General features: G+C 44.4%; 1 protein-coding gene across 1 annotated transcript; it reads left to right on the top strand.

Moving 5' to 3' along the window:
* The first annotated feature begins 3,496 nt into the window (after nucleotides 1–3,496).
* LOC311144956 (alpha-1-antitrypsin-like) lies at nucleotides 3,497–6,947 on the top strand. Its single transcript, XM_084181146.1, has 5 exons — nucleotides 3,497–3,595; nucleotides 4,304–5,026; nucleotides 5,301–5,568; nucleotides 5,692–5,839; nucleotides 6,134–6,947. The coding sequence occupies exons 2-5, from the start codon at nucleotides 4,312–4,314 to the stop codon at nucleotides 6,329–6,331; spliced, it is 1,329 nt and encodes a 442-aa protein (XP_084037272.1). The 5' UTR covers nucleotides 3,497–3,595; nucleotides 4,304–4,311; the 3' UTR covers nucleotides 6,332–6,947.
* The last annotated feature ends 6,750 nt before the right edge of the window (nucleotides 6,948–13,697 follow it).

The following is a 13,697-nucleotide window of genomic DNA, read 5'->3' on the forward strand; positions in this document are numbered from 1 at the left end:
ATATATATATATATATATATATATACATATACTACTAGTCAAAAGCTTGGACACACTAACTCATTTAAAGGGTTTTTCTTTATTTTTACAATTTTTTACATTGTAGAATAATAGTGAAGACATTAAAACTATGAAATAACACATGGAATCATGTACTAACCAAAAAAGTGTTTAACAAATCGAAATATGTTTTATATTTGAGATTCTTCAAATAGCCACCCTTTGCCTTCATGACAGCTTTGCACACTCTTGGCATTCTCTCAACCAGCTTCATGAGGTAGTCACCTGGAATGCATTTTAATTAACAGGTGTGCCTTCTTAAAAGTTAATTTGTGGAATTTATTTCCTTCTCAATGCGTTTGAGCCAATCAGTTGTGTTGTGACAAGGTGGGAGGGTATACAGAAGATAGCCCTATTTGGTAAAAGACCAAGTCCATATTATGGCAAGAACAGCTCAAATTAGCAAAGAGAAACAACAGTCCATCATTACTTTAAGACATGAAGGTCAGTCAATATGGAACATTTCAAGAACTTTGAAAGTTTCTTCAAGTGCAGTCGCAAAAACCATCAAGCGCTATGATGAAACTGACTCTCATGAGGACCGCCACATGAATGGAAGACCCAGAGTTACCTCTGCTGCAGAGGATAAGTCTCAAAGTCAACAGTAAAGAGGCGACTCCGGGATGCTGACCTTCTAGGCAGAGTTGCAAAGAAAATGCCATATCTCAGACTGGCCAATAAAAATAAAAGATTAAGATGGGCAGTCTGAGATATGGCTTTTGCTTTTCAACTCTGCCTAGAAGGTCAGCATCCCGGAGTCGCCTCTTCACTGTTGACGTTGAGACACTCTAATGTATTTGTCCTCTTGCTCAGTTGTGCACCGGGGCCTCCCACTCATCTTTCTATTCTGGTTAGAGCCAGTTGGCGCTGTTCTGTGAAGGGAGTAGTACACAGCGTTGTACGAGGTCTTCAGTTTCTTGGCAATTTCTGGCATGGAATAGCCTTCATTTCTCAGAACAAGAATAGACTGACGAGTTTCTTTGTTTCTGGCCATTTTGAGCCTGTAATCAAACCCACAATTGCTGATGCTCCAGATACTCAACTAGTCTCAAGAAGGACAGTTTTATTGCTTCTTTAATCAGCACAACAGTTTTCAGCTGTGCTAACATAATTGAAAAAGGGTTTTCTAATGATGAATTAGCCTTTTAAAATGACAAACTTGGATTAGCAAACACAACGTGTCATTGGAACACAGGACTGATGGTTGCTGATAATGGGCCTCTGTATGCCTATGTAAATATTCCATAAAAAATCAGCCGTTTCCAGCTACAATAGCCATTTACAACATTAACAATGTCTACACTGTATTTCTGATCAATTTGATGTTATTTTAATGGACAAAAAATGTGCTTTTCTTTCGAAAAAACAAGGACATTTCTTAGTGACCCCAAACTTTTGAACGGTAGTGTATATACATACATACAGTATATAACACACACACACACACACACAGTATACAGTGGGGGGAAAAGTATTTAGTCAGCCACCAATTGTGCAAGTTCTCCCACTTAAAAAGATGAGAGAGGCCTGTAATTTTCATCATAGGTACACGTCAACTATGACAGACAAAATGAGATTTTTTTTCTCCAGAAAATCACATTGTAGGATTTTTAATGAATTTATTTGCAAATTATGCTGGAAAATAAGTATTTGGTCAATAACAAAAGTTTCTCAATACTTTGTTATATACCCTTTGTTGGCAATGACACAGGTCAAACGTTTTCTGTAAGTCTTCACAAGGTTTTCACACACTGTTGCTGGTATTTTGGCCCATTCCTCCATGCAGATCTCCTCTAGAGCAGTGATGTTTTGGGGCTGTCGCTGGGCAACACGGACTTTCAACTCCCTCCAAAGATTTTCTATGGGGTTGAGATCTGGAGACTGGCTAGGCCACTCCAGGACCTTGAAATGCTTCATACGAAGCCACTCCTTCGTTGCCCGGGCGGTGTGTTTGGGATCATTGTCATGCTGAAAGACCCAGCCACGTTTCATCTTCAATGCCCTTGCTGATGGAAGGAGGTTTTCACTCAAAATCTCACGATACATGGCCCCATTCATTCTTTCCTTTACACGGATCAGTCGTCCTGGTCCCTTTGCAGAAAAACAGCCCCAAAGCATGATGTTTCCACCCCCATGCTTCACAGTAGGTATGGTGTTCTTTGGATGCAACTCAGCATTCTTTGTCCTCCAAACACAACGAGTTGAGTTTTTACCAAAAAGTTATATTTTGGTTTCATCTGACCATATGACATTCTCCCAATCCTCTTCTGGATCATCCAAATGCACTCTAGCAAACTTCAGACGGGCCTGGACATGTACTGGCTTAAGCAGGGGGACACGTCTGGCACTGCAGGATTTGAGTCCCTGGCGGCGTAGTGTGTTACTGATGGTAGGCTTTGTTACTTTGGTCCCAGCTCTCTGCAGGTCATTCACTAGGTCCCCCCGTGTGGTTCTGGGATTTTTGCTCACAGTTCTTGTGATCATTTTGACCCCACGGGGTGAGATCTTGCGTGGAGCCCCAGATCGAGGGAGATTATCAGTGGTCTTGTATGTCTTCCATTTCCTAATAATTGCTCCCACAGTTGATTTCTTCAAACCAAGCTGCTTACCTATTGCAGATTCAGTCTTCCAAGCCTGGTGCAGGTCTACAATTTTGTTTCTGGTGTCCTTTGACAGCTCTTTGGTCTTGGCCATAGTGGAGTTTGGAGTGTGACTGTTTGAGGTTGTGGACAGGTGTCTTTTATACTGATATCAAGTTCAAACAGGTGCCATTAATACAGGTAACGAGTGGAGGACAGAGGAGCCTCTTAAAGAAGAAGTTACAGGTCTGTGAGAGCCAGAAATCTTGCTTGTTTGTAGGTGACCAAATACTTATTTTCCACCATAATTTGCAAATAAATTCATTAGAAATCCTACAATGTGATATTCTGGATTTTTTTTTCTCAATTTCTGTCATAGTTGACGTGTACCTATGATGAAAATTACAGGCCTCTCATCTTTTTAAGTGGGAGAACTTGCACAATTGGTGGCTGACTAAATACTTTTTTTCCCCTCTGTATAACCATGCACACCAAAAATGCACAACAGACATGAATTGCACTGTCCTATAAAATAACTAAATTAAACAACAGCTATTGTGCAATATTGCTCTATAATTTGCTGTGTGTTATCATCCAACGTATTATTGATTATGTCCAATGTCCATAGTTACATTTACAATATATATTTTGTGTTTACATTTACATTTTACATTTTAGTCAATAAGCAGACGCTCTTATCCAGAGCGACTTACAGTTAGTGAATGCATACATTTTTCATAATGGCCCCCGTCTGTGCCAATCCTAAATTAACTATGTTGTGGTCAGCACTCCTCCTACGCAGGTAATCATTACACTGTTCAAATATGGGGGCATGCCAGTACCAAACAAACATGTCAAAGTTCAACCACTGATCAATCCCAAATGAAGGACACCCCCCGATCCTCATTATATAGACTGATTTTGGTACAAAGAGCCCATAGCTGCGATCTATAGGGGTGAGTACTGTACTGCTATCTATCTCTACACTGGGAGACTTTTACTGGTCACTGGCTCAATAGCTCTGTAATGGTTATCTCCAAACATGGTTCAATGGATTTGTCTGGTGTGAGGCCCACGAATTGATAAACTAAAGGTATTATTTACTTTGACTAGGAGTAAAAATGTGTCTGATTTCCAAAATGAATAAGAACGAGACAAATATTTTCCAGGAAACTGGAGACCACAAAAAAACATAACAGAATGAGAATACTGATGTGGGAAGATAACACAGTTTAGTTCAATGGCAAGTTTGAGATTTTTTAAAAAAAAGTGTAAATGTTACATAAAATAAAGTTATTAGACTGCCCTGCCCCCATCTCTTGGCAAAATATGTGTTATTTGATTCAATGAAGACTGCCTCCACTGGAACGTTCTAGACCCTGCCATGTTTAGTCCACCTCAGGGGTACAGAGTGATGTAATAGTGTTAATAATGTGTGGTGTCTATGTGAAGATTATGCTTCGAGAAATATTTTGATGCCATCTGTTTGGAAGTATAATTTCTCTGTGATAATTTAATTATCATGTATTTCTAAACAGTGATTTACCACCCACTGGTTATTACACCTTTGTTACACTTTTTTAGTGCATCTATGTCATATCGCTGAGTCTACCTTTAAATGTGGTGACTATTGAGTAATGCTACGTTTTTGAACATTGTGATAGTTGCCAAGATGAGGACAGCCTTGTGTTTGTGGATCGTTATGGCAGTGCTCTGCCCGGGAGAGGTCAGAGGTCATAAAGGTCACGGAGGTGACCGCCACCAGGGTCAGGGGCTTGACCAGGACCATGATCACGGGCGCGACCACGAGCACAACCATGAACACAGGCGAGACCACAACCATGGGCATCATCACCCTGAGCCCGGTGACAATGGCACCAAACCAGTGATCCAAGGTAACAGGGAGTTTGCCTTCAGCCTGTACAAGCAGCTGGTGGCTCAGCCCGACAACCAGGGCAAGAATGTGTTTTTCTCCCCACTGAGTGTGTCCCTGGCCCTGGCCGCTCTGTCCGTGGGGGCCAGGGGTCAGACCCACCAGCAGCTCTTCACTGGTCTGGGCTTCAACAGCATCTTACTGACCCAAGAACAGGTGGACCAGGCCTTCCAGACCATACTCACACAGCTCAACCAGAAGAACGGAGTGGACCTGTCCACGGGAAGTGCACTTTTTCTGCACAACACCTTCAAACCACGCCCTGAGTTCCTCGAGGACATGAAGCGCTTCTACCTCTCCGAGGGTTTCACTGTCGACTTCACCAACACGTCTGAGGCCATCGACACGATCAATACATTCGTGGGGGAAAAGACTCGAGGCAAGATAGACAAGTTAGTCAAAGATTTGGACCCAACCACTGTCATGTATCTCCTTAGCTACATATACTTCAAAGGTAAGAGGATTTTGCAAACTATAAGATAAACTAATAGTAAAAAATATAATAGAGTTCACGTGTTTGATTGATGCAGACCTCAATATGTATTTTTGTCTCTGGGTGTTGTTGGTATTACTGATGCCACTGTAATTTTTGGCGGTATCTCCTGCTGAATCTTGTCAGGTCTCCCTCAGATTATTATTTTTTTGCCTCAGATTTACCACTTTTAGTCTGGTAACTTTTACTCATCACACAACACCCTGAAATATTTTAAGATGTTCTATTTCTCAAGGAAAATGGGAGATTCCATTTGACTCTAAAGACACAAAGGAGGACACGTTCCATGTGGATGACAACACCACTGTTCCGGTCCAGATGATGAGCATGAAGAAGAGGTTCTCTGTCTACTACGACCAGGAGATCTCCACCAGTATCCTGCAGCTCCACTACAACGAGTCAGTGTCCATGATGCTGGCGCTACCAGAGAAGGGACTCGCTAGTCTGGAGGAGGTCATAGGCCAGAACCACATCACCAAGTGGCACAGGTGGATGAAGGACAGGTATGACCTGTCTTAATCAGGAAGCATCACTCTCATAGAACTAATGAACATTGGGTGGGTAAAACAACCACATATCACAATCATTGCAAGTAAAATCTTCTTCCTGTCCAATTTTGTCTTTAGGGAATACCAGGTGCATGTTCCCAAAATGTCTATCACCACAACATACTCCCTCAAGGACGTCCTGAGTGGAATGGGAATGCCGGACATATTCAGTAATAAAGCTGACTTCAGTGGAATATCAGAGGATCTGAAGGTGGCTGTCTCAGAGGTAGGGAACACTTTCACTCTCAGTGATTCATAAAGACATGAAATTGCACAATGTCTTAATGGCTGTCAATCAATTCTTCGATGAAATATTATATATTTTGGCCTCAATATTGCTGTTATTTTCAATTAGTTCACTTTTTCAGGGAGCCTCTGAAAGCTCTCTGTGGCTCCCCAGGGGCCCCAGGGGTCCCAGGAGAAGCACTGCTCTATAACATACTGTATGGACGTGCTATGTGAACCATGTGAACTAGGCCTATGTACTATACATCAGACTGCATTGTGGGGTTGTTTTCAGGTGGTGCACCAAGCCTCCTTGGATGTGGATGAGGCTGGAGCGACTGCAGCAGCTGCTACAGGTGTGGTCGTCATGCCCCTCTCCTTCCGACGCACCCCTGTGTTGAAGTTCGACCATCCGTTCATGGTCATTGTCATGGACCGGGAGACCAAGAGTATTCTCTTCATGGGCAAGGTCATCAACCCAGCCAACAAATAAAACCTGTGCTGTAGAAAACATGTGCTCTATAAAAGCTGTGGCCTGTAATCGCAAATTGAAGCCTAAGCGCATGCTTTATCTGTGCTGCTGTTGTTACAAAACCAGTTAACAAACGCATCCAAACTCCTTTGGCTCAATCTTGTCTGGGAAGCTAAAACTAACAAGGGTGTAAATCCTCTGTATTCACTTTGGTGGATATTTTTACAACTACTAAATGCATATCACCATTTGCTGCCAGTCTTTCCTCTTTTCTTTACTGTAATGGGGGAATGTAAGATGACTAAAGTTCATATTTAGTTAAGTGATCAACACAATGTTTAGCATATTTGGAGTTTCTGTAATACACATAATTGCTCTATTTGTGACACTCAAGTTGCAGTTGATGGTCACTAGACTTGATGCTGAATGTTATGGATTATTCTCATATCTGTTGATAGTGATTGACGCCAGAGTGGTGGTACTGAGGACCCACTGATTATTCACTGTTGTATTGTTTTGATGACATTCTGTGAGCACTGTGGGGCCATACTTGCGAACATAAGCAACCATTTAAATGTAAACACTTTCTCCGGCTCAAAATGTGTATCAGCCAATTAAAATCGTTGATTTACTTGCACGTGACAGAACGCTCAATTGTAGCTGGTCCCATCAGATAAAATGGCAAATGTTAGCCCTATGCTAACCTCACCAGGAGGCAGTGATTATATCCTGGAACAAGTTCTGCATCAGCCAATTAAAATCGTTGACATAGTTGGACGTGTTCCAACACTTGTTCATGGAAGCTTCCTTAACAGTCCAACAGCACATTCTGATCATCAAAGCAACTTTCACGTGTATTTGACTGACTGGTCAAATTGCTCACTGTGTAAAGTGCCTAGTCCATGTAATTGTCACAGATTGTGGCAAGGGTTGAATCTCACGAGTATTGTGTTAGTGTGTTGAAAAGGGACATAGCCTACAGCTTGAAGATTAATAATTAATTTAATAAGGAGCTACCTCTTTCAGCCTTGCACACAAACTGTATGTGAGGACTTGGTGGACTGTATATTATTTAGGTTAGGTTTTACTTTGTGTTCTCTCCCGTGTCCTGGTAAGGGCACAGATGACAGACAGGTAGGAGTCCAGTTGAGGTTGTTTAATAACACTGAATATGCACAGGCATGGAACAGCACCACACAGTGAATGTAGTATGGATGGGCTAAGGCACTTAGTGGTCTGGCAACTTGCTTCAACCAAAGTGTGTGCGTGTGTGGTGTATCCCGAGTGGCACAGTGGTCTAAGGCACTGCATCTCAGTGCTAGAGGCGTCACTACAGACCCTGGTTCAATTCCAGGCTGTATCACAATCCGGCCGTGATTGGGAGTTCCATAGGGCGGCACACAATTGGCCCAGCGTTGGCCGGGGTAGGCCGTCAATGTAAATAAGAATTTGTTCTTAACTGACTTGCCTAGTTAAATAAAGGTAAAACATTAATACAAATATCATCAATGACACAAACTGGCCTTGGCTAACACAATGAAAGCTAACTGGTGGGAAAACACAAGGATGGCTGGAGCTTTCGCTCACTTGACTTCTCTCGAGCTGATCTTCTTCTCTAAGCTGGAGATCGCCCAGCATGCTCTGCTCCACTTCACTTCACCGGTGGGCGGAGCTACAGCTCTGATATGATTAACTACAAATACTTCACAGCCTTTTGTACAGCCGCCCCTGAATTCACTATGTTAATTCACTCCTAAGAAAGGCTCAATATTTAACTCTTACTTACATATCATACCCAAACTTAGCAGACATGAGACCAGATATCTAGGGGTGTTTAGCCCCCCCATCAGCAGAGGGCCTGGCTAGGTATAACCACTAATAAAAAATAAACTCTTGTCCAGTACTTAAATGATGGAAAGGGTTCTCTGCTCTAGTGGAGTAGAGGAGCTGCAGTCCGTAACAGCCGGGCAGGAACACTTAGTCCATCAGGGGCACACTGTGGTGAGAATGTCCTCCTGGGAGAGGGGTGAATGTCACTGATGGAACGCTGCTTTGTTCCTAAAGCAGGAAACAGTCCAAACTACTAGGGTGTCAGCTGGCAGGAAACTAGGGGGAACACCTGACTGCTTAGCTAACAGGGCACCAGGGACACCTGAGTGTCTGGTGACTGGGGAGTTAAGGACAGGGGCACCTAAAGGCCTGGCAACATGGCCTAACTAATAACTAAGGGCAGGACATTGTGGCAAGTAAAGGCTGGCAGACAGGTCCTACTACATGGTCCAACAGCTCTCCAGCAACTGACTATCAGAGGCTGTTGGGGCTACCGGCAGCGTATCTGTACTAGTGGAAGACTTGTCAGAGGAAACCGTCTCTGGGGCTGACACAGTCTGAGACTCGAAGGAGAGAGCACTCTGGGCTCCATTGGCAGGAGCTGGCTTGTCCCCTAGAGCAGGGCGGACAACCGGATCAGGCAGGGACCTCCAGACGAGGGGAAACTGAGTCTTAGGGTCAGGAGTCAGATCTGAGCTGATAATCGGGCTGAGCTGAGGTCTTACAGCAGGGACAGACGTGTTCTCCAGAGAAGGCAGCAGAGCTCTCCATGCAGGGTGTGACTATGGACCCTGGGCTAGAGCTGCAGAGGGTTCTCGAAGACTGGCAGATTGGGGCTCCCCGACTGAGCCAGGATGGACCTCACAGACAGGGACTAGCGGAGGTTTCAGGGCAGAGGACTGAAGGGCCCAGAAGTCAGGGTCAAGCTCTGGCCTCTCAGGAGGCTTCGCTGAAGGTCTCCAATGAGGAGCAGGCAGAGGCTCCCCCACAGGATCGGAGAGGACCTTGCTGGCGAGGACTTGATGGGACCTCAGGGTGGAGGCTGAAGCAGCCCCTGTGGAGGAAGCCATGGGGGGCTCCCACTCAAGACAAGGTTGGGGCCCCCAACGGAGCTGGGCTGGTCTCTTTGTACAGAGGTAAGTGGGAACTGCACTGCATGGGCAGCCTGTGTCTGGAAGCTAGGGCCAAGTGGAGGGCCCGTGCCTAGAGATGATCTGGGCTCCTCATCAGGAGCAGGTGGGGGCTTGTCGTTGGCTTCTGGTGAAGCCCCCCTAACTGAAACAGGGATGACTCCTAGTGTAAAGCCAGGTGGTGGCCCCTGGGCTGCAGCTGGTGCCAGAGATACTGAGACAGGGGCTGAGGATCCCTGGGCTGCGGCTGGTGGAAACCAGGGAGATGCTGGCTGATGATCTGCATCAACGGCGGTCTGTGGGCCTGTGGCTGCAACACGATGGCGCTCTGTTGCAGGAGCTGGTGACCTGAAGACAGGGCCAGGTTGTACCTACAGGTCCAGCTGGGCTGCCCGGGTAGGAGGCAGCGTGTCTATGATGATGGAAGCAGGCTGGGCCCTCTTGGGTGGAGAAGGCTACTCCTCATGCCTGGCAGACAGTGAGTCTGACTTGACAGAGGTAGGCTGAGCTCCTATAGCAGGAACAGACAGGAGACTAGCGCACTGGGTAGGCTCGGCCACATAGTCAGTTGCATACAGGAACTTGAGGGAAGAGTGGGTTAGCTTTTTTAGGGATCAGCAGTAACCATGGGGAAGGGGCAGACTGGGCCCCTTCTGTGGTAGCTGGTCTGGGCTCCAGGACAGGGGTCGGCAGAACCCCTGTGGCCGGAGAGGGCTGTAGTAGCCGGAGCAGCTAAAGAGTCCACCTTGTTGCTTAACTTCGGCACTGTAGCAGGAGCGGGTGGCAACTCTGGAACAGCGGCTGGCTGCAGGCTAATGTTGACTGATAGGTCCTTTGTGGCCTTCGACACTTTTTTCCCTGTCCACCATCTTACCGCTGACGTCCATCTTCCCTCCCTCTCTCCCTCCACCGGGTCCCTCCCATACAGAGCGCAATGACTACAATGAATGGCTAAATTACTTCCGGACAGGAAGGGTCTGCGGAGCTCCTCCTCCTCCTCATCACTCTATAAATCACTGCCACCTGGTGAGATTAGTATAGGACTAACGTGTGCCATGTTATCCGGACCAGCTACAGTTTACAATTGACACATGCAGTAAATCGATACGTTTAATTGGCTGATACGCATGTTGAGGAGGAAAAACTATTTAAAAACCCCTAGAGCAGTGTTACTATTTTTTGTAAAGGGGCCACTTTGGGTTGAGACAATCATTCAGAGGGCCCCGCACAGATCTTTAATTTGTTGAACCTTTCTTCCAATATTATCAATTATCAATTGAGAGCAAATTCAGAGCAATAGACCACATGCACTTGATTTGATGTCCAGCACATCACAAATATATACATACACACATCAAATAGGCTACATCACATGTATAAGGCCCATATTAAGGGCTACCTCAGTAGTTGGATGAGCGAAAATGTCCCTTCTGCTCCTTGACTGAATTCATTCTAAATGTATAGTCTGTTGTTGCTATCCTTGTGAGGCAATCCAGGTGTGCATTGGTCAGTCTGTTTCTCTGTTTTTGTTTCACAATGTTCATTGTTGAAAATGTTGCTTCACATGAATAAGTGCTGACAACAAATTGTCACCTTTTGCACACACTGCTTCAGAAGTGAATCCTCTGTGACTGACAAGGCTTCAGAAATGGGTAACACCTGATCTTAGTTCACCTTGCAATGTGTCATTTGCCTGCAGCTCCACTATCTCACACTCTATTCCAGCACGGTCAGGACAGAGGGGCTGTGATGACTGGGGTCAGAGATGACACTGGCACATGAAAGGGGTTCTCAATTAAGTTGACAAACTCTTTGTACTCCATGATATCCTTGAATCTTGACTCAAACTCAAACTCCAACTTCAACTCTTCCAACACACGCACAAATGCATCATAGCTAAAATGTTGAAGTATGTCTGGGTTGGATGTGGTGACTGCTCTGAGTTTTGGGAAATGAACAAACTGTCTGTCAGGTATGAACAGTGTGATTTTTTTATTTTATTTTTTATTTTATTTCACCTTTATTTAACCAGGTAAGCCAGTTGAGAACAGGTTCTCATTTACAACTGCGACCTGGCCAAGATAAAGCAAAGTAGTGCAATAAAAACAACACAGAGTTACATATGGGGTAAAAAACATAAAGTCAGAAATACAACAGAAAATATATATACAGTGTGTGCAAATGTAGCACACGCAGCATTTTGCCCAGAGTTTTAGCTCACCCTTGGAGCTGGAGATTCACCGTGTTCAGGTGGCAGGTGAAGTCCGTTAAAAAGCCATCTTTAATATCCACTGTGGCTCATCCAGCTCTGGCTCCTTTCTCCCCTTGCTTGCAACAAATTCACGGATTTGAGGGAGGAGAGAGAGAAATCTTTCCAAAACTCTGCCACGACACAGCCATCTCACCTCATTGTGAAATATCAAGTTGCCGTATTCTGTCTGGTATTCCTCCAGCAACTCGCAGAATTGCCGGTGATTCAGTGCCCTCGCATTAATAATGTTAACCATGCGCACGACTTGCTGTATCACATTCTGTAAGTCACAGTCTTTGAGTTTAGCCACAAGTGCATCCTGATGAATGATACAATGAAACGTAACACATTTGGGACTATCCTCTCTCTTTCTCATCAGGCCTATGAGTCCCTTCTCCTTCCCTCTGTAGCTCAATTGGTAGAGCATGGCGCTTGTAACGCCAGGGTAGTGGGTTCGATCCCCAGGACCACCCATACGTAAAAATGTATGCACACATGACTGTAAGTCGCTTTGGATAAAAGCGTCTGCTAAATGGCATATTATTATGTTTGGGGCGCCGTCAGTACACACAGATGCCAGATTCGACCAGTCAATATTATTATCAGCAAAAAATTTAACAAGGGCTTTCAGAATATCCTCTCCTCGTGTAGTTGAGGACCTGGTGGACTGTATATTCTGTAAGGTTTTACTTAGCACTATGTGTTCTCTCCCAGGTGCTTGTAAGGGCACAGATGACAGACCGGTATGATTCCAGTTGAGGTTGTTTAATGACGCTGATTCACAGAGCAGTAATGGCACAGGACAGTGTATGGTTTAACAATTGTGTTAACCAAGAGTTTGTATGTGGTTCTGAAAAAGGGGAAATTAATACAATAGTAAATGGCAGGTATAGGCTTAATACAACCTCCAATTACATAACCTATTGTAGCCATATTTATAGCTTATCTGCTGCACAAGGCAATACAACCTAACAACATGGCAGTGACTTCACTAATGAGTGCAACTACACAGCACTACTAAGCAGCACCATCATCCTCACACAACTGCATGAACCTGAATGTATAATGTATCCACAAGACTCATTGCTAACAAAATACCCACATAATGTATACATTTATACTACATCCATATAACCACAGGGCATATAAGACTAGACACTGAAATGCTAAATGTCTGAAATGAGATGACAAATAACAGGGTTAGCAAGCTTACAGTTGCTAGCTTGTGGTAAAAACGCTAATTAGCATAGCAAATGAGTGCGTCCACAACGTCATTTAGCAGACGATCGCATCCAGAGCGATTTACAGTTAGTGAGTGCATACATTTTTCATACACATGAATTGTAAGAAATATGAACTCAGTTAGAGATCTCCCAGCATGCTGTGCTCCACATCACCATGGGCGGAGCTACAGCTCTCCTATTAGAACTGATATTTACTCTCAATAGTCTTTCGTAAACCTCGTGTTTGTCCCTGAAGGGGCAGTAAACATAAAAGTTCCTCTCTGAACGACTCGTTGAGAGAAGCGGACCAAAACACATTATTGGGCAATCTCACTTCATCAGTGCTTTCGTCAAGCGCAATACTAAAACACGGCGCCACGGATATGTCAGTAATCAGTTGCTTATGGATGTCCTCGCCGATTATTCTAGTATGCGTTTTGTTATGGTCGAGTCTGAGAGTTGCAGTCCCTTAATTTGCTTTAAAATTGCTTCATTGTTTGTGAAATCAGCATACAATATTTCAGCTGAGGCAAAAAACATTATTTGACAATCTCCGCGTCTGTGAAGGCCTTCTTGTTTCTCGCAAGTATCCAAGCAATCTCATTTGTTGCCTCTGTCGTTTTCTCTGCAACAGCGCTAGATCTGTCCATCATTTTGTTGTTTCTGAGGTTGCTTTATGGCAGATATGTTTTGTCGAATTGGGCACGGTGTGACTGGAAATGTCGCTCTAAATTTGCTCGTTTAAAACAATTGACTGCCTTCTGGCAAATAAGACAACGTGAGCTAGTCCCATCATGCAGTACAAAAAAATACTTGGTCTGTCCATTTCTCTTGGAACTTTCTGTGTTCTTCTTGAATCGACAGTATCTTTCTCTTAGACACCGGAGCCATTTTCCTGGTTCTCCGGTGGTTCTTCGTTCATAGCTGTCACGTTGTTCTCCAGCTCTTCCCCC

This window comes from Coregonus lavaretus (genome assembly GCF_964263955.1).
Source record: "Coregonus lavaretus genome assembly, chromosome: 17".
NCBI lineage: Eukaryota > Metazoa > Chordata > Actinopteri > Salmoniformes > Salmonidae > Coregonus > Coregonus lavaretus.

Coding starts and splice junctions, on each gene's coding strand:
- LOC311144956 (XM_084181146.1), top strand. CDS start 4,312: ATGAGGACAGCCTTGTGTTTGTGGATCGTTATGGCAGTGCTCTGCCCG. Junction 5,027..5,300: donor TAGCTACATATACTTCAAAG/GTAAGAGGATTT, acceptor CTATTTCTCAAG/GAAAATGGGAGATTCCATTT. Junction 5,840..6,133: donor TGAAGGTGGCTGTCTCAGAG/GTAGGGAACACT, acceptor GGTTGTTTTCAG/GTGGTGCACCAAGCCTCCTT.